Source organism: Crassostrea angulata, chromosome 6 (genome assembly GCF_025612915.1).
Source record: "Crassostrea angulata isolate pt1a10 chromosome 6, ASM2561291v2, whole genome shotgun sequence".
NCBI lineage: Eukaryota > Metazoa > Mollusca > Bivalvia > Ostreida > Ostreidae > Magallana > Magallana angulata.
The window spans coordinates 52,823,801-52,846,466 of NC_069116.1; the positions used below are offsets into that span (position 1 = coordinate 52,823,801).

Below are 22,666 nucleotides of genomic sequence, written 5' to 3' on the forward strand. Positions count from 1 at the left end.
CAAATAGCGAGAATATAAAATTGCGAATGCCGAATTTTAATCTTAGTTTCATGTTATTTACATGTGTCCCAAAATTAAAAGCGAGATTTTATAATTCGCGAGATGGGCTTCTTGCGATTTTACGTGGATATTAATTCCTTATGTTTAATTAGGAATTTACAGTATAAAACAATGAACACTGGAACTTGATGAAAATATCTGCAAACGTCAGGTAGTCCAAAATCTGTTGCTTGCAATACTTGGTTTACTGTATCTATACACGTGGATACTTTTATTAGTCTGTATACTACTAAAGTTTTCTATCTTACGTGCCACTGTTGTATGGTATAAACAGCTGTGCCCATGAGGTTCCATCTCGAGCCAGGTAGTTACTGACCATGGTCCTGATTCCCTCCATCACAGAGTTTGTGGGCGTTACAGAGGACCAGAGGGCGGGGTTACTATTACCAATGGTTGTCTCCAAGGAAACCTGGTCATAGCAAACACAATTAAAAGGGGTTTGATCAAAGTTAAGGAAAATTTTCTTGACTTGATAAAAAAAAATCACACTTTCTATAGGAATTCAATCTTTAGTTTTTACATATATAAACGTCAAATGAATCGTGGAGTTTTAGAATTATGTGTAAACAACGGTTTATTTACAAATTGCAACATTATGTATGGTGCACTGTTTATGCTATAAAAAATGATAAAACTTTTGATCATTAAATGAAATGGTTGGAAGTCAGTATCTACTTTCTGATTGTCTGTTAAATAGTAGTAGGCCATTCAGAAAACTATCTTATCAAGGTTGAGCATGTATCTACATGTACATTCAAAGCCTCATCATTGTCGGAAACCCACAATTGATTAAGCATCGTTCCTCTCACCACACACATAGTGATGGAGAGAGGAATGAACGCATTATCAACCATTGGTTTCCAATTATGAGGCCACATTTATTTAAAAGAATACAAAGTCAATCTCCTTTTACTATAAGACCTACCAGTCCTGAGCTGATTAGGTAGTAGTCATCTCCTGACATCAGAGTCCCTGGGTAAGATGAAAAGGTCATTGTATGCCCGGGAATGGTACCTTTATGGAAATATTGGTTGCTAGAATAATACATAGTTTTACCAGCAATCAGTAGTTGACAACAATAAGCTCTTTATTATAAATCACTCACCTCCTTTCTTCATTTGATATGGGAAGTTGTATTTCTTCAACACTCTAATCATACTCTGGTACGTATTCCATGTATCATGGCTGACATACAAATCTTTGTTTCCAGGCAACAGTTTAATGAGGGCAGAACATGACCCTGAGCCTCGAACTCGCTTAGCATCTTTCTTTCCCAGCGCCTCTTCCAAATCTTCTACATCTCCACTCACCTGTAAAAAGCTGCAATTTAAAAAAAATCAGTTGAATTAAATAAACCTTCCAACCTGTGTCAAAAAATTTGTGTCAAAAACCAAGTAAACAGTAAGAGAACTCAGCTGTACATACTACATTCCAAACGGATCTAGCTTCCCTGAGGCTCCATGAATTTCTCCAGCTTGCTGAGACTTATACCCGGCCTCAAGTCCTTCAACCTGCACCATGAATGCCCTCACCTGACGTAGCAATGTCAACATGTCAGTATTATAATAACATCATTTAAGGAACAGTGACCTTATGATAAGAGGGACAACTCTGAATACAAATTATACAGTATTCTTTTATAAAATGTGTTGTGTTAAAGTCTGTTTACTAATATCATATCAATAAATGAATATACTTAATCAGACAAAGAACCTGTATACAGACATCCTTATCTCAAGCTCCCTACCAATACCCTTTTTTTTCTGTACTATAAGTCTGATAAAAGCTATTTGAAACTGTGCTAGATTTGTGATACACGTTAATGTGAAGATGCCCACATTGGTTTCATAAAAGCTCTATGTACGGTAGCAATTACAACTTAATATCTTATATATATTTTGTTTGTAAGCAATCATTGGAAATAAATACCATTCCCCAGTAGTCTTCCTCTCTGTCTTTTTGTGCTCTGACCCAGTCCATGTTCTTCTGCAAGAAGTCTCTCAAGTCTGTGCAGTATTTGTTGTAGGGCTTCTCGCAGTAGCCCTTAACTGTATTTTGCCAGGTGAGGTCAATGAGCTCTCTGGTCAGGTACCCCTCCACAATACCTGCAGCGTATGCTTGTACCTCATTGGGAAACTTCTTGACAGTCGATACATTCAGATAGGACCAGCTAAAGAATTGATATTAAGTATTACTAAGATGCATGCAATAGAGGCAAGTCAGTATGTCATAGACAATTTTTAAAATGACAGAAAAATTGCATTCATGCGATGCTTTTGGGACAAATTGTTTTCCTTTGGGGTATATCTCCGGAACATTCATGCAATAAACATGTAATTTAATTCTATATTATTCAGTATTATAAACTTTTTCAAAGTTCGTGAACTTGTATAAGTCTTTAAATTGTTTTCCTTTGGGGTATATCTCCAGAACATTCATGCAATAAACGTGTAATTTAATTCTAAATTATTCAGTATAATAAACTTTTCCAAAGTTCGTGAACTAGTCTTTAAATCAATATCATCCACCAATAGCCATATGGTACCTTACCCAGTTGAATTGATTTCATTTCTGAATGCTCCCATTGCCACGTAATCCTGAACGACCCCTTTGTGCAATGAGAACTTGTTGGAGCTTTGGTCCCATGTCACACTAGCAGTCTGCTGGGAACGAACCGTTCCGAGACCGATTCCCAAGAAACCACAAATCAACAGACACAGACCTGTCATATTTACTCGATCTGAAAATCTAAAGTCAAAAACAAAACAAGTAACATGTTTTTATAAATACCTAGATGTACTTTTTGGTATAACATGAAGTAAATATATTTCATTTATCTATCCATTTACTAAATTAAACAGATCAATACCTGTCATAGGTCTAATGTTTTTCCTGAACACGGAAATTTGTCATGTGCACCATCACCTGATTGACAAAGCGAAAGTCGAAGTAAGTCGTACGGAAAATAATTCGGGCTTTTATTTAAACGTAACAAATAAGTTATTAAGTTTAACACATCCTATAAAATGTTATTGTATAGTTAGGTCCCCCACTCTGCAGATAGTGATTATAAGTCTGACATCAATGGTTCAGAGCTCATTTCTATATGCCCTTGGTCCAATTTGGCTGTACCTGTACTTCACCCATAAAGCGTTTCTGATGAAGAATGTGCATTGGCCTTGAGTTATGCTTAAAGTCAAAGATTAAGGTCATGGCAGATCTTCTCGTATGTGTAAAATCCTTGCCAGACAATGTACTGGTATTATTTCCCCTTGGCCCAATCAGGCTTATAACATATCCACGGAGTGCCTTTGGCTAAATGGTGATGTATAACCATCAACCCCCGTTAAGTCCCAGTAATATTAATAGAGGCAAAACAATTTAATCAATTGTTAAGAGAACAAAATAAAAACAAAATCAACTTTTTATATAGCATAACATGATGTTTATTGTTAATGATACAACAACCCTGACTTTGATAAGATATGTATGAAAATACATAAAACAAATAATCTATAGTCTCTAATCATCAAATTTACATGATAAAATAGAAAGATTGCACAGGAAAATAAAAATAAATACTTTTTACATGATTTATTGAAGACAGACTATTTTACTGTTATGTTTGAGAGTTCAGAGGTGTAATTTCCACACAATCAATAATTCATTCTACATGGGAAGTAAACTTCAAACTTCCATCATTGCAATATTAAAAATCATTTTAAGGTCAGTATAACAGTAAAAGTATGGATGAATATACTGCAAGTGTTTTAGAAATCATAAAGCTGGATTAACCTCAGCTATGGCACAGAAACAAGACTTGGATGACGGTAGGTAACCTGGGTATCCATTACCTGTATATGAATATTAGTTCTACTGATGTCTCTATCATCTGTGTATAAAAGTTGTTGTCAACAATTGGTGTAATAGTACATGAACAAACGTGCGGATGAAAGCATAAAATGGACTCCTAAAGGTCAGATTTAACACTGTAAGAGCTAGATGTGAAGTAGTCGGATCCAGTACTGGTCTGGAGGAACAGTTGATGGAAGTTAGATATTGAACATACAGTTCAGAGTTTAACATGAATTCCTACTATTCAGAGTTGACACTGTACGAGCTAGACGTAGAGTAGTTGGATCCAGCACTGGGTATACTGTTTATGGAAGTATGAAATGGATTCCTAAAGTTCAGAGTTGACAGTGTATGAGCTAGACGTGGAATAACTGGAGCCAGCACTGGAGGTACTACTGATTGAGGTCATCGAGTCGTGACGCTGTGAAGCTTTCAGGATCCCTCTCCGTGGACTCGCAAATTTCTGTCTCTCTGATTTACTACAAAAGTAAGTACTGTTGTATTGAAATGAGCTGAACAAAGAAATATGCTGTAAAATGTGCAAAAGATGGTTCACTACTGTCAATCAAATTTTGTATATTCAGAAGGAACAAGTGTATACACATTTTCCATTATCAGAATAAGTATTACTGTGGAATCATCATTGTTCTTGGGGGACCAATGTTTGTTGTTTTCTTGGGTAACCCTTGCCCTTGAATTTACATCCCCACGAATGTATATACAAGTATTTTTTTAGTTTTTATAAAAATCATCCTGAACTTGCTACCAACAAAATTACGCCCCCATGAAACAGAATTTTTTTTGCTACCGACGAACATTGACCCCCATGAATAAAAGTGATTCCACTGTATATAATATACATGTTTATTATCTTGTTGTGATACTGTTTTATATTGAAATCAGGATCCTTACCTGGCCACATTTTCCTTGTCACTGATACCATCGTTTCCTTGGAGACACACCATCAGTGTACTGTTGCCCATGTTTGTAGCTATGTATACCCCGCCCGTCTTCATGGAGTTTCCCAGCAAACGGGGGCAGTATAGGTCAAGACAAGTCTGCTTACCCCTGGAAAACAACAACAAAAAACATCACTATAGATAAAACACTTAAAGACAATAGCTACATAACTTATTAATAAGAAATAATCAAAACAGAGCTACTGGTACATCTTTTACAATTTCTGCCTTACGAATATTTGATGCAGTCACTTGGAGCTTTTATAAAGCATTAACTTATACCCAGTATAAATTTTCCCCTCTTCTTTTAAACTTTCAACAGGACATTCAAATGATTTGAGGGAAGTATAATAAATATCACAGTAATTACCTTGTTTGCATCTTGTTGGCAGGAATTGTGATGGCTTGAATACTGTTGAAGTACACCACATAGAGGAATGGTTCACTGTAGGCTACAGAACAAAGATAAAGCAGTTGTGTACACATATCTATCAGAAACAATTTCAAATTTGCAAGGACTTATCAAATGATGAAGAAATTTCTGAAAATGCATGTGCATGCAGGGTTATCTCTAAGACCCGGGAGGCAGGGAAATTCCCCGCCTAAAGTGACGTAATTACCCAGCTATTTTTTCATTTCAAACATAATCTAGCTATAAGCTAGACCTCCAGATCCCCTTATACTTTTTTATTTCTCCCTTCTACATCAATTTTTAGAGACAACCCTGGCATGTATCAGTTTTATAATAAATCAGAAATACCAAGTATTAAGAGCTTTCAACCACTGGCTTACCGAAGGCTAGAGGGAGGCAACTCCATTTCATGTCTTTTGGTCGGCTTCTCTTTCCATTGCAGTCAACAAAGAAACCATACTCTGCAAAAAAGATATACATGCAGTGTAAAAAAAAATATACAGCATGTGGCATGTGCTGAAAATTATACAATCATGATGGTACGAACCAATTTATCTATAAAGCAATACCCTGAGTTATCTTGTTTCCTTACCATGAAAACAGAGGAGAAATTCCATTGGCAGACCCTCTGGTGTGACATTGACCACTGCCAGTGGAAAGCTGTTATGGATAGCTGCTCCAAAGGCAGCAAAGGCAAGGGAGTTATCTCTCTTATCAACAAACTCTACAAAATATAGAAGTATTGCACAAAGTGAAGTCTTATAAGCATGCTTTAGTTTTAAATAAAATTATATATACGAGAGAGAGAGAGAGAGAGAGAGAGAGAGAATGAATCAGTTGGTCTTACCTATGAGAGAGGGGTGCTCCAGATTAAACTTGTAGAACTTCTCAGTACCTACAATAGCGAAGTCCTCAGCCAGGCAGATACAGCTGCATGGCTCCTGGGTCTTGAGCTCCTAAACAAAAATGACACTATTTATGACACACAATCATGTAAAAGATTTCATTAATATTTAATATCTGATCACTGGCATACATGCCATAACGTCATACATGTACATGTATAGGAATAACACAGAATATTCACATGTAAGACAAACAATGCAAGATAATGTTCATTATCCTTTGTTCTCTTACTTTCGCTATACATGTATTAGACTCAAGCAAGTTAAAGTAAGTAAACCTGTAAATAATTACACATGTACATGATGTCAAAGTAAAAAGGACAGAGAAGAAAGTGTTAAAAATTCCCTAAATTAATACTGCAGGTTATACACTGTAGCATTACTGAAATATAAAATTTGAACATGTGTGCTCTCTGACAATTCCAGTTAAAAAATAGCAGATACAAGCAATCAGATTGTTCAATATACAGATATATACACATATGCCTTCAGTGATAGTACATATACTGACCTTTCTAATGCAGAATTCTTTGAGTTCTGTGTTGTATTTCATCACGGTGATTCTGTCATCAAATCCAGCCACCAGATAGAGGCTCTCGTACACCCGCTTGACCTCTAACACGGTACACCCGACCAGGGACGGAATCTTGTCATTAGGAACGTGTTCCGTCTCATCACTGGTGGCCTGATTCAAACGGGCCTTAATGGCCTCTCGGTGAACATAAACCACATGGCGGTCTTGTCCTGAAATAATAAATAATGTCTTTAATTTCACAAACACTTTTTTCAGCTAACAAAAATTAGATAACAAACACTGCATTTTATCCCAAGTGACATACCATTTTTATAAATGAAATTGACTGTCTATGGTAATATGTTTTGTTTGTTTGTAAAAATATATATTGAAGAAAGAAAAACAATGAAAAGATGTTATGGCCAACACGTTACCGTCTACAATTTCCTAGCTGCCATCAACAGAAACATTGACAACAATCTCTTGACAAATTTTATCTAATAAAAAAAAGTCATTGAAGTCTGAAGCAAAGGAACTTATTTTTGCTGGGTGCACTGACCTGTGATACAGATGACCCAGCCCAGACCTGAGGCGTAGACCATGTGATGGATGTTCTTCAGACCCGCCAGCTTGGTGACCAGTGTGTGCTGACCCTTACTGATGTTGACAGCAAACAGACCCTCATCCGCTCCCAGCAGCAGCATCTGTAGAAATCATAAGTCAGGTCTAATAGATGCATAGATATGAAGCTAACTTGAAACTAAATACCCAATGTTTAGGAGTTAGGACACAACAGGTCTAATGGATGCCTGAACAAGAAAATCTCTTTAAGTTTCATGTACAATGATAGATAACATGGTGAGTGTTTAATAACAAAGACCTGACTTACGTGGTTTGAGACAATCAGAGTACAGTTCAGTTCCAGCCGCCTGTCTCCCTTGAGCTCAAGGACACGGAATTCTTGCAATTTCTGGTGGGTAAAAAATTCCATGAAAATATTAACCTTATTTATTTCTAAATCAAATCCACGATGACTTCGTGATAAGAAGTGATGATATCTTACAGTTCGCTTGAATGTGGCATCCACTCTCTGGAGACTTTTGATTGCTGCTTCAAGGGAGGCCACCCACTTCTGTTTGTCAGGGAATGTGACAGCCATTAAGTACAATTCTCTGTGAAGTAAAATAAAAAGATAACACTCAAATTCATGAAACTTAGAGGGACATTTTATTTGACACTTTGATATTTGTTCTTTAAATTAATAACTTGTGAATTAATGCATTGTTTATCCCTACAACAAGGTCAAACATTCTAGTAACACACCTTCTGGGCCAGCAGGTGGTGAGGGGCTCATGCTCCAGTTTCAGGACATAGGGGAGGTCTGTGCTGGCAGTATTAGGGAGCTCAGCACTGCTGATGGCGCTATGGACGGTCACATCTGTCTCTGCAGGGTTCAGGTCAAACGTGTCGATGGGGTTGGCGTCCGACTCCTCCCGATACAACAACAGGATGTTGTTCTCTAGACTGCCCCAGCGCTTCTCCCAGCCAGGTTTCCCTGTCCTAGTTAAAAGAAATGCCAAGGATATGTATAATGTAAACTATATTTATTCCACAACTAAATTTTTCCAACAATATACTGTATATATAATCTATTCATTCAAAATTTCAACACGCTCTCTACGTTCTCCACATACCTTGGTACTTTGAGCCATCCCTTTATCTTGATTTGATTGGTGTCCTCCAGTGTAAAGTTCTTGCTGTTGCGCTCAATCTTGCCCATTATGGAGGTAAAGTAGTGGATGTAGTCCGTAGGAAGGCCGCAGGTAGAGGGCGCTTCAGACGAACATTTGATGTGACAGGTCATTAGACAGGCTGCATGGGAACAAAGAGTACAGCAATTAATCACTGCTAATTAGAGAGTCATGTCAGCATACTAGTGTTCTATATTCAGACATCAAATTAATGCATTGCCATGTAAATTCAAACAATTCTTTATTCTCTTTCATCGTTCTTTTAGCATATATACATACTACAAAAACTTCTTTCAAATACGGAAATACAGTGTCATTCAGATTGTATCAACAGAAAATGGTAGACATGGCCTACCTTGGCATTTTGAGGCTCTTTTGACGAATGGAACACTTCCCAGACACACTCCACATTTCGTAGCTCGAGTGTTTAGCCCCGTGACAAACCGATGGGGAATGTTGTGGTGCATCCTAAGGGGTGGGATCTCTTGAGTCTCTATGTTGTACCGCTGGGCTCGTGGGGTAAGAATTGCACTCGGAACACTTTTCATTGGAGTCCGACATGCCACAGCTGCTTTCTCATGAGGAGTCAGTGTACTTTCCACCTTCTCTTTCAATGGACCTTTTAACTGCAACACTAAAATCACAAAAAATTCAAATCAAAGGAAGTTTACATGTGTCTACAAGTACATGTATGTCTTAACATCACACGAAACACTTTCAACTATGTAAAAACAAAAGGAAGTCAAGTACAGAGATTCACAATTGCTAATTCAATTGACTGTTATGCAGTTTTTTGAAACTAAAAATATAATACTTTGTGCAGTTTTCAAATGAACCCCTAAAATAAATCACAGTGAACTGAGGATAACAGCCTAATCTTATATCACAACAGAATCTTACACTCCTGAGCTTGGCTGTAGTTTTCCTGCCTTATCCTTTCCAACTGCTCTGTCAGCTTCACATTCCTCTTCCGCTCCAGCTCCAAGGAATTCTGCAAGTCTTCCATGGCAGGGAAATGCACCTTACCAAAGTTAAATGACTTTCTGCCTTTTTTGGCCGACTAAAATTTACAAGAATATACCATGTACATATCATGAATGTTTCCTCAAAATATCTACCCACGATTATCCTATCATATTTAAACAATATTTTATTATGTAAAAAAAATATTACATAATAGGATTGGGCAGCAGGCAATCTGCCCATTTGAGCCCTGTCCTTGTAAACTGGGTTTATTTTGTTAAACAATGGAAAAAATAAGAATTTAAAATTAGAATGCAAGACAATGAAAATATAAATCAGTAAAACTTTAACATGCACCAAGCAGTGTTGAAAATAAACTTTTTATTAATTTGTGCATGTGGATCTTTGAAAAAAAGGTCAATATTTCGCATTTCTCTGAAAAAGCATTTCTAAATGGCCACAAACATGTAAATTATATGCATGTATATGTAATAGTTAGAGAAAAAAAATGAAAAGATGTTTAAGATGTCATTCATTCCCAGGCTGGTGGCAGTTGATTATGACTTTAAAAGCACTGGTTTAGTCAATCTGCTACCATTGCATCATAAGATTGCTTCAAAACAGCAATGAATAAAATGACATGCTACTGTTAGAAAGATTGATGTTGGTGAATTAACAAACTAAAATCTACAAGATTCTAATTTCTAAAATCACAAAGGCATGCTAAAAAGAAGAAGATATCAGTAAAAGCAAGAGGAGAGTAATGCTTGTGAATACAGTTTGAAAAATTAAAAAAACAACAACAAAAATCAAGTGCAAAGTTTGAAAAGTGTCAGCAACTAGAGCGCAAGCAACATGAGAGGCCCGAGCTGGGCAACCAGGGTTGGCAGGCTGTGAGGGTGAGTCTACCTTCTTCTTTTTGTTGCTATTGTTGTCCTCATACAGAGCTTGGAGATAATCTATCAGCTTCATCTGCTGACCAATCGTGCTCTCAAACTTGTACTTCTCCAGGAAGTGTAACCCCTTCAAAATGACAAGGAAGATAACCAATCCACAGAGCAATCCTTGCATACTAACAAATACGTCAAGCCTTCGCCTCTGACCGAGGCAGGGAAGGGAAAAATCTTCATCTCAACCCATGGTCAATCTAGACCTTGTTATAAAGTTTTTCTTATTTTACGATGATAAAAGCAAAGCAAAACCTTTACACCAAAGCAGCATGTAGATAATTGTGAATTAACCGTATATTGGATTGAGCTGCATTGCAAAGTTGCAAATGTATACACAACAAATACTATGAAGAGTTTTAACAACATATAATGGAAGCATTTTTGGGGGCACTGTTCTGATATTGTAACATTATAACATTGAACATCATTCATTGAAATGTTTCCTACGTTGTGTATCTATGAAATGCAACTGATACAACTACAGCTCAACTATTCTGGGATTAACATAAAGCTACAAGAGTGATGTCAAAGTTTGTGCACTCTACTTACTTGTAGAGCCTCCGCAAAGTTCTCAAGGTCCACCTTCTCTCCGAAGATCATCTCGAACTTGTCCATGGCCTCCCCCAGGCTCTGCTTCAGCTTCAGGTTCTTGGATCTCAGCTCCTGGATCTCCGTGATCTTGCTAGATATCTGTGGACCACACAGTTGAAAACATTAAAACTAACACAGACCGTTACAAACATAAACCAGAAATCTACAGACGACGAATCAGTTCATGGTATATCAAATTCTGTTTTTATTTTTGGTCCTTTGAAAATTTTTTGCAAGTAAAACCATTCAAGAAATTGAAAACTCAAATGAGAATACAATGAAGATCATCTACAGACAGAGTCATTTGGAGACCTGGTTTTCCTTACCTCTTCTTTCAGTCTATTCTTTTCTCCACTGTCAGCATCCATGTTCTTCATTTGTGACTCCAGCATCATTTGACATTTTGAAACTTTACTCTCAAGTTCTGTCACCTGCAATGTAAAGTTATAATCCTTCATAACAAAATCATCTTTCATCTTTACTTCTAACTCAAACAACATGTGCAACTTTAACGTACACACAGTATTTCAAAAATGATACATGTATAAATACACAGATTTTAATTGTGATGTGCCTTAAATTGAAAAAATATATACTGGTGTCACAATCCAATCAGTGACATGTTTTAACACAATATAACTTTGAAGACATACAAAATCCCGTATCTTATATCTTATAATTGAGCCATTAAGGTATCCTCCTACCTGAGCCTTCCACCTGTCGGCCTCCTTCCGAGACTCCCACTCCCTCGTCTTAAGAGTTTCCATTTCAGACTTCAGTATCATCTTCTCAGCCTGATATTCTTTCTTCACTTGATTCAATTTCTCACTGGCATTTTGTCTGTAAAACAATGAAGTTATTCAATTACTTTTTCTTATGTTCCTTTGATAATATTTCACTGAACTTCTTGTGCTTGTGATTAATGTTATACGTCCTTACTTTGCTTGTTGTAGCTCCAGCATCTTCTGACCTGTCCCTTCAATTTCTAACTCTCTTTCATCGACTGCAGACTCAAACTTTTTCCTATTTGAAATAGAAAGATGTTGATTATGCAGCTATTCCTTCTAAATGACACAATCTCATACATGTTTGTGAAGAACTAAGTTACTGTGATTGCAATGTGACATTGTGAGTGAACATCTTTCATTTGATTAAAGTCAGTCAATTTGTTAATGTAGTAAGACTGTAAGAGTAGACCCATTTATCAGGGGGGCAATTTTATACATGCTTGTTACACTGTACTGGTGTCAACTCTTGAGCCAGTCTTGATTTTATACAGAAATAACAAATAGTAGCTCAGGCACATTAATGTGAGGGAAAACTGTTGCATATTAAAAGATACATGTATAATGAATCAGTCGAATGTTTACTTGATTTCCTCCCAGTCAGCCTGCTGTTTTTCGTACTCCTCGATCAGCGTCTCGTAATCCTTAATCTGGTCCTCCAAGTCGGTCACCACTCCCTTCATCACCTCAGCTTTCTGTATCACAACAATCAGACACTCATACTCAAAACAGCATTTATACTGCTAACTTGTAAATTACCAGTATTGTACTATCTCAGAGAAAAAAGTCTTTTAATCTAACATTTTTTTTTTTTTACATGTGAGCAAGCGTGCATTCTATAAATTTTATACAAATTAGAGATGACAAATATTATATTCTATTGTGTGCACTTTACCTTCTTTTCAAGTTCACACTGTTGTTGGCTGTGCAGCAGTTTCTCCTCAATGTTCTGTTTCTCCAAAACTGCAGTCCCTTTCTCTTTTAACAGGTTACCCACCCGCTCCTCTGTTTCCTACAATAATCGAACCCAAAATCAGATCCAAAGATCTTGAACTGACTAAATTTCTACATTATCTCCTATGAAATGAACAGTTGTTTATACCATGAGCTTCAGTTGGAGGTTTTGTTTTTCCATCAGCACGGTGCCCATATCATGCTCTAGGTGGAGCGAACCTTGGGCTTTGTGGAGCTTCATCTGGAGCTCCCGGATCTCCTGGTTAAACTTGTCCCTCATGCTCTGTTCCTGGCGCTGCATGGCCGACACTAGGGAGCGTGCCTCACTCAATGCTAGGTTAGACTCCTGCAGTTCTCGCTTCAGCTCCGACATGTTGTCATTTGTCTGCTCCTTCTCCTTAAAAAGTCAAACAAAAGTTCAGAAATTCAATGATATCTAAACAAAGTGTATTAACTTCTACTTGTCAAAACACTTTTTTTGATACCATCATGTTTTCATTTAGAACAGAACTTAATCCATAGATTGTCATACAAGCTTACTTTGTGCAGTTTCTCCTCCAAGTGTTGAACGTCCTTCTTGTTGTAGGAGGCTTTTTGCTGGTTCTCTGATAGCTCCCGTTGCAGCTCTTGTATTTTGACCTCTGATGACCTTCTGGCTAATTTCAGTGTGTCCAGCTCCTGTTTTATGCTAGTCATCTTTTCCAACTTTTTCTTACTTTCTGTTATTTGGCTCTCTAAATCTTTGATCTACAGATAAAAGGACAAATTGACAAAATAAGATCAGGGGCTATAATACTGTATATATACATCATGGTTTTTACAATTACAGACTCCTCTAAAGTCCTCTTTACACATATAACACACCTTAATTTCAAGCTCTTCTGTCTTCTTTTTCTGTATCTCTGCTTTACTTTGTAACAACTTGTTTTCCTGCCTCAAGTCCTCAGCATCCTCGATCTTGTTCCAGCGTTTGGCTGACAGTATCTTCTGCTCCTCCAACTCCTGTTCCACACTCTGTAGCTTGACATTCACTGCTTCACACTCCCGCTTCAGCTTCCCCTCGCTCACCTGTTTCTCACTCTCTAGATCTGCCAGCTGGGACTTCAGGCTCTCTTTCTCATCCTTAAGCCTAGAGTTTTCCTCCTTGAGTCCTGTGAAGTCTTTGACATTCTTTTCCACCTTCTCTAGCTCCCGCTTGTTATTGTTCAGGGATTCCTCTAGTTTTTCTTTCTCCTGTTTGAGTTCACGGATTTCTCTCAGAGAGTCAAACTTTTCACTGGTCAATTTCTCCACCTTTTCCTGTAGCTGGGTAACCTTCTGCGTGTTAGTTTCTAAAGTATTTCTGAGATCTTTTACCTCATTGTCTCTAGATGGAGTCAATTTCAGCTGCTCTATTTCAGCATTTAAGGCAGCAAGCTTTGTTTTTAGCTCTTCATTCTCTTTTCTCTCTGCTTTCATATTTTCCTCTTGCAACCTATCCCTACAATATACAGTAAAAAAAATCTTTTCACATTAAAAAAAGCTCTAAAGAAAGACATTGTCAACGCAGGCATACAACTGTAATACATGTATGTCAAAACCTATAACAAGTTGTGTTGGGATAGACTTTTTTCGTACCTTACTTCCTGGGCGTCTCTGGCTTTGAGGCGCACCTCTATCTCTCGATCCCTACTGGCATTCAACTGTCTCTCCGTTCTCTCCAGTTTGGAAGTCAAGCGGTTGATTTTCTGTATAATTTGATCATTCACCTATTATTGAACACAGCAAGAAGGAAGGGATGAAAGCCTACACCCATGCACAAGAGTGTACTACAAGCAGTAATATAGGAAAGGAAAAGGCTAAAGCTGTACTAAACAGGGTTAGCTCACATGTCACAACAATCAAAGTTAAAACAGTGAGTGGAAATAAAGAATGCTGTGAAGAGAAATCATAAAGTGTAGAGAACTACAACTAGCATACACTTGTACTACATACAGTAACTATGAAATAATAGAGAGGAAATTATAACAACACAACAATAAAAAAAGAACATCTTTAATTCAAGCAAAGGAGATAGCAAGAGTTAAAAGTAAATGAAAGACATTGAAATATGAAATATTAAAAATTCAAAACTGTATAAACAAATCTTGTAATAAAAAAAGCTTAAAGAAATATTTACTTATATCAGTTTATAAATATATCTAACACTTAATCAATCCTACACAACCCTACCCTTTCGTTGTCCATTTGTTTACATTTGAGATCATCTAGCTCAGTCTGCACAGACAGTTTGTCCTTCATCAGTTTCCTCTTATCATCCCTCAGCATCTCCACTTCAATCTCAAGCTCCTGTGTGAACATGTAACAAGACAAAAATGTCACAGAATGCATCTATATTATTATCCAAATTTTTTTCTTTCTTGGCTCCAATAAATTTTGAAAATCTTTCACTTTATTCTATATTCATGTAGAAAGATCAATGTACTTTATTCATTTAAGAGAGAACATTCAAAGTCTTATAAACCAACACACATCATCTAGAGAAGATTTATGTAGCACAGACTACGAGATAGAAACTAAGGATGGGCACCTCCTCTAGAGTAAGATCTCTAGGGAACTGAACATGACAGAGTTGGCCCCATGAACTGACCTTGACATGTTTTTCCAGTGAGATCTCTCTAGAGTCCTTTTTCTGTCCCTCTAAATAAGCACTGACATGTTCTTGTAAATCCTGTAAAAACATTTTTTTGGTTAAAATCTTGAATAAACACAATAAAATCCATGTTAACTTTATTTACAGTATTAAACAAGATAATACAATATTTCGATTTAATCAGTATCTGTGCACAGTCTTTTCCCTATCTGTATTCACACAGAGTTGTGCTATTTAAACTCTGACCTTACCCTGATTTTCTGTTTCTGTTTGCTAATCTCCTCCTGATGAAGCTTGATCTGCTCCAAAAAGTTTTCCTTGGCCTTGACAGAAAGACGGGATTGATGCTTCAAGGTCGCGACCTCTCCACTTAAACTCTGTATAAAAACTCAAATATAAGTTATTTACATATTTTAGAGATTTCTGTTAGCTGCACAACAATCCTACTGCCTGCTAATTCAGCAGACATCTACACCAATGCTTTCAAAGTCTGATAAAAGAAGGAAATGCTAAATGGTTTTCATTGAATGTCACTAAATTACTACATGTAGTATCTTTCAGATTTTCTATTTATTAGTCATTGTAAATAATACTAGGAATGGTTGCTTCAAAATTGAAAATTCAAAATTTTGTAAAAATCTGTACATTTCATTTAAAATACTTGTGTTAGAAATTGAAACTTTAAGTACTTTAAAGAAAATTGTCCCAAAATCACAAGCAATATCACTCGGCGTTTTCAGTATTCTAAGTTAGAATACTGGAAACACCATCTGATATTGCGACAATGACATCACATTATGTTTGTAACATATACCAACGACATCATGTGAAGCATGTCACATGTGGCAATGCTGTGACTTTGTGAGATCTCGACTGACTGACTGGCTAACTGACTGACTGGCTAACTGACTGACCTCGATCATTTCTTTGTACTGGTCCTCCTCCTCTTGCCAGGCCTGGGAGTCGGCTTCATACTTCTCCAGTAAATCCTCTAGCTCCTACAACAGAAAAAATACAGAGGGAATCTTTGAAACAGAGACTTTAAACTCAACAACTGTACACATAAGGCACTGTATAAAACGGGGTCAGTAAAACATGCAGGCACAAGGGTATTAACATGGTGGATATTTGTAGGTCAACATACCTGTATTTTCTTGAGTTTGCTTTCAATCTCCTTCTTCCCTGGTGATTTACTGGTCGTGAGCATGACCTTGATATCCTGTAAAGTAATTGCAGGAAACTTTGGTAACACAAAATTTATCTACTTGTTAAGCCAAGGAAAAAAGTAACAATTCAAATTTCAAATTTGATCCTCCACACTTGAAAATCAGTACACTCAAACAAAATCAATTGTTAACTTTCTAGCAACTGACAAATCTTCTACCACTGATAGTTAAGTGACAGCCTACCAGTTTTTCCTTAGAGGGAGCTGACTGTAGTTTGTTGAGGAGCACCTGCTCTCTCTCCATGAAGTCTTTCTCCTGTTGTTCATAAGCCTCCAACATATCCTCTAGTTCCTACAATTTTGAAATAAATTCATACATAAAGAAAAGGTTCAAATATGAGGTTTAATTTACAAAACTCAGACTCAATTATGCATGAAATGGTAACTGTAAATTTTTATTTACATTGTACAAGTATGTGTTCATTCAGAGAAGAATCGACAACATTTTCATATTTACAGACTGGTAAATACTAATTTAAGCAGGGCCCATTGAGATAAAATTGGACATACTTGGATTCTTTTATCTTTCTCCTGAATTTCTGTGGTTTTCTCTGAGATTTGCTCTCTCCAAGCATTAGACTGAGATTCCAGCAAGGCCAAGTCTCTCTTCTGATCACCTCGGGATTTCCTTCTGGCCTGATTAATTACATAGTTACAATATATAATTAAGATTTACAAGTATGTGTTTACTGTGTCAAGCTTAATGTATCTTTGTACTATAAATAACACACTTTTTAATTGATCAGAAACTGCCCATACCTTTGCCAGGCGATTTTGGAGTTCTGCTAATTGTTTTTGATTGGTCGAGGCCTGTTCTTTGAGGGAATCTATCTGCTTGTCTCGCTGTGACACTTTACGCAGGAGGTTCTCTTTTTCTCGTTCAAGTTCTGCAGCCACCTCTTGCAATTCTTCAACTTGACACCTATATGTACATTACAGCATATTTACAAAAAATGAATTGATCCAAATTTACCAGGAAATGCAATGCACCCTTAATTTTAGATGTAAAATCATATTTATTGTAAATTCATAAGTCTGATGCACAGCAGTAATAAAGAGACTACTCTTTACCTTAGTATTTCCTCTTCAATTGCCTGGGCCTCTTTCCTCATCTCTAGGATTTCATTGAAGTTCTTCATGGCATGAAGCTCCAGCTGTTCATTCTCTGCTGAGGTTTTATCAAGCTGAGCAGCTAAAACCTACAGTTAAAAAAAAATCACACGAGCTAAAATACAAAAACAATACAAACTTCATTATAAATGTTCGATTATAAATCAGTGTCTTTTCACTTTTTAGAAACATTGATAGAAGTGAAAAATCCCGATTTTTCAACTGTTCCTCTGTATTTCCATTTTTTTAAACAGTCCCATAAATGACCTACTACTTCAAAAATTTGTGCGTAAACCAGCAAGCCCCCTCCTCACCAAACTGAGCTTCCCATTTTACCATCACCGATCCCCTTCCTGTTACAATAATCACCTGTTTCTGGGTCAGTACATCCTGAAGCTCCCTCTCCATGCTGTCTCTCTCCGCTGCCATTCTGCGCACCTCCTCATCCTTCTCCTGGGCCTTCAGCTGGAGTCTCTCCATCTCTGACCGGAACGAACACTCTGACTCCTCCAGCTGATGGTTCTTGCTCTGAAGCTCGTTAATTTTCACCGTTAATTTCACCTCAACATTGCGACACTCTACCGACTCTTCAGACGAAGTGTCACTTTCTGGTGATAATTCCGAATCCTTGTCCTCTTCACTTAAAACAAAAAAATCAAATCAAGAACATTTATTTATAAATGTAAGTCATCATTTTTTTCACTCAAGCATTTACATGTACTTGAATCTTCCATTCTCTTCTTCTAAAACTTCTTTAAAATTGGTAAACTATGATGCAGTAAAAAAGACCATTTTAATATATACAACATTACCTGTTTTGTGGCCTAGTGTAAGTGAACCCAACAAAGGGCAAGTCTTTTCCAGAGAACTCTTTGCTTGTGTTAAAGTCATCAAAACATGGTTGATACCGTTTTTTCTCAAACTCTTCAAAATTAGAAGTGTCATCCAAACTAGAAAGGTGGGGCACAAAAGGAGGCTTCACTGAAAGTTAGAAGTAAATTGTGCAAATGAACACCCATGCATTTCTTTTGACAATCAATCCACACATTCAACATAAATCATTGTCACAAATTCTTCATTCACATCACTTACAGGTAATAGTACACTTGTAAACCTAGCTTCAAATTTATGGCATATACTATAGAGAAAATGTTGAATACATACACTTCACTTTAACAAGTAACTGACCTTGTTTTAAATTCTCTATATCAAGATCAGAAAAGAAGGAATGAGCGACGATCCCATCATATGTCAGTCTTGATGATTTTTCTGTCAACAGACCCTTCACCAGACTAATGGCCGACTCAGACACACGCTGAGATTCGGGGAAACTTAAACATTTCTGAAAAAAATTCTTATGAAAATTAGTATGGCTAACATAGTAACTATGTGCATTTAAAGTTAACGACAACCATGCACACTGAATAATGCAATGAAACAATTTTTTATAATACATGTAAATAACCTTAAAATTCATAATCTTGGAGTAGGTATTGATAAGTGATCCGTTCTCATCAGTAAAGGGGGTTTTCCCATACAGCATTTCATACATGCAGATTCCCAGGGACCACCAGTCTACCTCCACTCCATAATTACTGACTATCTGCTTATTGTTAATGGAGGTGAGAAGCTCTGGAGACACATAATCTGGGGTTCCTACAGGCATCCTAAAAGACACCTATAAAAAAACATGAATGTGATGTACATATTAAAATAACTTGTGACAGACACATTTATCTTTCAATCAATTTACAATCCATTTGAGTAGTGAGGCACTTACCAGCATGTCCGGTGATAGTTTGGCTGCAGAACCAAAGTCTGCCAGCTTTATGTGACCTTTAATGTCGATTAGAATATTTTCTGGCTTTATGTCTCTACAAACAAAAGTTGTAATGAATACACATAAAAATGATCCAAATTTATAGAAGATTTTTGTCCTATAACTTCAATATAAAACAGAACTTCACAGTATAGGTATTTTTAGCATGGTTAGCTTAGTTTCCTTCATTCCACTCACCTGTGTACATAGCCCATACAATGCAGAGCACGGATGGCTTGTGTCATCTCAGCAATATAAAACTTGGCCATGGACTCTTCAAAGATGTCATCATATCTAAAATTCAAAGTCAATAAAAGATTAACAAGTCAAGGGCTTAGGCTCTGTCCAATGATTCATTTTTGTTTAATTTTGATTTGTACCTGGATAGGAGTGAGAGGAGGTCACCTCCCGCATGGAACTCCATCACTAGGTACAGATTGAGAGAGTCCTGGAAGGCGTAGTGAAGTTTGGTGATCCATGGACTGTTAGACAGAGCCATGATGTCTCGCTCCTCCTCAAAGAAGGTGATCTGAGAAAAATGCAATAAATGAATAAAGCATATAAAGAAAGATTCATTGACTCTTTATAAGAAAATGAAAAATATGGAGAAAATTCATAAAACAAACAAATGATTTGTTTTTTCATTTATGTTGATACAAATACTGTTAGTATTGTAGTAACATATTGTAGTTAATGATTTTTAGTAAAAAGAAACTGGTAAAAAATAATTCATTCAAAAAAGAATTTTGGTTTTTTTATTGGCATTTGGCAGTTTATCTAACACCATAATCTACAGTACACTCTGAGTGTCAAAGCATGGTGATGTTGAACGTATAATTAACCTTTGGACAGCATAAAATTAAAGCAAACAGTCCTGGAAAATAATTCTCAGTAATTTTACATACATTAGAATATTCCATTTATGGTTTTCACATCAAAATATTTTTTTAAACATGTATTTCAATACAAAGCCATTAATTGACATACCTCATGTTGTGCTAGTGTTTCATGCTTGTGAAGTGTTTTCAATGCATACACTGTTCCTGATGCCTTTTCTCTCACTACTTGCACTTCACCAAAATGTCCTCGCCCAATGACATCTTTAACCTCAAAATCAGCCATACTGATTCTTAACTTTTTTACTTCAGCAATTGTTGAGGCATCTAGAAAAAAAAAGAAAGAAAATAATTAAAGGGATTTTGTTATCTTTTAAAAGGGACACAGTATGCATATTGTTATCCATAAAAACAGCACTTACAGATTAACATTTCAATGACAGTGTCTACATGTAGCCTACAATTTTGTTGAATTCTAACTTGCCTCACCTCTACAAGCGGTACCTGCAGAGACTGATGCCATTTCACAATAGAAAAAAAAATCTGACCTCTATCTTATTTTATCTTTTAAAACAGTTAACTATGTTTAAGATGGCTTTTTTAAAAATCCTGTTAAGTTAAATCCAAATTGTACGTTATCAGAGTAAATGCATCACATGATACTCTAGAATTTAAAGCAAAGTGTTGTGTTTAAGAGATAGGAGAGTAAAAATCTAAATTTTTACATTTTTGCATTTGAAACATTACATGAAAGATTGGCGGATTAGGGGAATGAGAACAACTAGGCTCAAACTCAAATATTCCGTTAAAAAAAGAAGTTTTACTCCACCAACTGATGTGAATTTTTAATCCATTAGCCAGTTTTAGTAGGAGCTAGGAGTGTGGAGGCTAATACACACTTTCTCTAAAATAAACTTAATGAAAATCCAAAAATTTGATTAAATGAACCACAATTTTGATACTGTTCAAAACTTCAATTTGAATAAAACATCGTGATCATGACATGGACAATACAAATAACATTTTGAACATGGACATCATTTTTTAAAACAAAGAAATTCAAGTGTAAACATGGTATAGCAATATATAAAACACAATAATTGTGCATTCTTACATTTCCTGACAAAAGCTGCTACATGTTTGTTTTTTGTGATGAGGTACTCGTGACTGCACTCTTCATATAACACAAACAATGCATCTAGAAGTCCATCTCTAGTAGTCAACGATGTTAAAAGATCATCCGTGAGCACTGATCCGGCCACCAAATCGTTTAAAACTTCGATTCGCTTCTCGATACTTTCCAGCTTGCTTGCCATTTTTCTCACCTTTGATACAAATGCAAAAAAACTATCAGTATGATAGATTACAATTTTCAGTTAAAATATCAAATAAATGATTGAATTATGGTTCATTAAACGTGGTATCATACCTTATAATAATCTATGGACTATAAAAACTATATTGATTTCCTTCTCGCTTTCAAAATATGCGCCATGGTTTAAAATATAAAGCGCCCTCTATGATAATATAAAAGAAAAGAGATTACCGAACCCGAGCGTAATGGCATAGCTTCATGCTCATTAATTAGGTTTTAATCAACACAACCAAAGACTTAAGGAGAAAGAAATTTATCTTTAAGTTACATTTTTACCACGGCAAATTTGAAGTTATTGAACTAGATAAGATGTCTTCAACTTACTACACCGTGAGCTATTCAGCGTAATTAAACAATCGAGCAATTTAATTGGTGATAATGACGTAACTTTAATTGGAGTAGGCGTCATAAGTTGTTGCATGGAGGCGTGAATCCACAGATTCAGGCACCATGCCGTGTTGACAATAGTGAGAAAACAGTAATTCTTTTCAATTTACATACGGTATGCTTTTAATTAATGTCATAGCGACTATACATGTAGATCTAATAGCAACCTGAATACGAGCATATAATAGGTACAATTGAAATTCATTGAGTTTATTTGTACGGGATAAATTTAATTAAAAGTGAACGGGGTCAAAATATAATATTAACATTTATATAGCGCTTTATCTTTAATAAAAACTCTAAATCGAAATGCACAATCTTTTGAAACACCACAGTTTTACTCTAATTTGATGGAAAACAAAAACCAATTATAAATTGTTCAACTATAGCCAAAATGCTTTCAAAATTGTGTTTATAGTTTATTTTGCCTTAAGCCAAATGGTTCATCAGATACAAAAATACATAATACAAATACAATAAAAGAAATAATATGTAGCATTACACGTATTAAATGCATCAAAGTATATCTATTTATATATTACAAACAAATCTGGGTGTTTCTGCTCTCTGGAGGTATTTTACT

At 36.2% G+C, this 22,666-nt stretch overlaps 1 protein-coding gene across 3 annotated transcripts; it reads right to left on the bottom strand.

Moving 5' to 3' along the window:
- Positions 1 to 304: 304 nt before the first annotated feature.
- Positions 305 to 21,833, bottom strand: LOC128190610 (citron Rho-interacting kinase-like). Of its 3 annotated transcripts, XM_052862729.1 has the most exons (50): positions 21,751 to 21,833; positions 21,436 to 21,646; positions 20,473 to 20,648; positions 19,866 to 20,014; positions 19,684 to 19,779; positions 19,447 to 19,540; positions 19,132 to 19,344; positions 18,855 to 19,008; positions 18,479 to 18,647; positions 18,036 to 18,306; positions 17,628 to 17,755; positions 17,316 to 17,478; positions 17,067 to 17,192; positions 16,741 to 16,848; positions 16,476 to 16,550; positions 16,246 to 16,329; positions 15,583 to 15,708; positions 15,329 to 15,409; positions 14,911 to 15,027; positions 14,317 to 14,447; positions 13,564 to 14,179; positions 13,240 to 13,446; positions 12,848 to 13,096; positions 12,641 to 12,757; positions 12,331 to 12,440; positions 11,900 to 11,983; positions 11,665 to 11,800; positions 11,287 to 11,391; positions 10,919 to 11,059; positions 10,329 to 10,442; positions 9,357 to 9,516; positions 8,812 to 9,090; positions 8,400 to 8,577; positions 8,029 to 8,265; positions 7,769 to 7,877; positions 7,595 to 7,675; positions 7,265 to 7,409; positions 6,703 to 6,935; positions 6,134 to 6,242; positions 5,879 to 6,010; positions 5,667 to 5,747; positions 5,245 to 5,326; positions 4,828 to 4,983; positions 4,264 to 4,394; positions 2,611 to 2,800; positions 1,990 to 2,230; positions 1,486 to 1,592; positions 1,166 to 1,380; positions 986 to 1,074; positions 305 to 469 (listed from the first exon to the last, which is right to left on the bottom strand). In XM_052862729.1, exons 2-50 carry the CDS (start codon positions 21,635 to 21,637, stop codon positions 305 to 307), a joined length of 7,662 nt encoding a protein of 2,553 aa, XP_052718689.1. In that variant the 5' UTR covers positions 21,638 to 21,646; positions 21,751 to 21,833. The 3 variants fall into 3 exon arrangements, with proteins under 3 accessions (XP_052718689.1, XP_052718687.1, XP_052718688.1); XM_052862727.1 differs by lacking the exons at positions 305 to 469; positions 986 to 1,074; positions 1,166 to 1,380; ... (1 more) ...; positions 1,990 to 2,230; positions 2,611 to 2,800 and having other exon boundaries at positions 3,489 to 4,394; positions 14,317 to 14,426; XM_052862728.1 differs by lacking the exons at positions 305 to 469; positions 986 to 1,074; positions 1,166 to 1,380; ... (2 more) ...; positions 2,611 to 2,800; positions 10,329 to 10,442 and having other exon boundaries at positions 3,489 to 4,394.
- Positions 21,834 to 22,666: the final 833 nt, after the last annotated feature.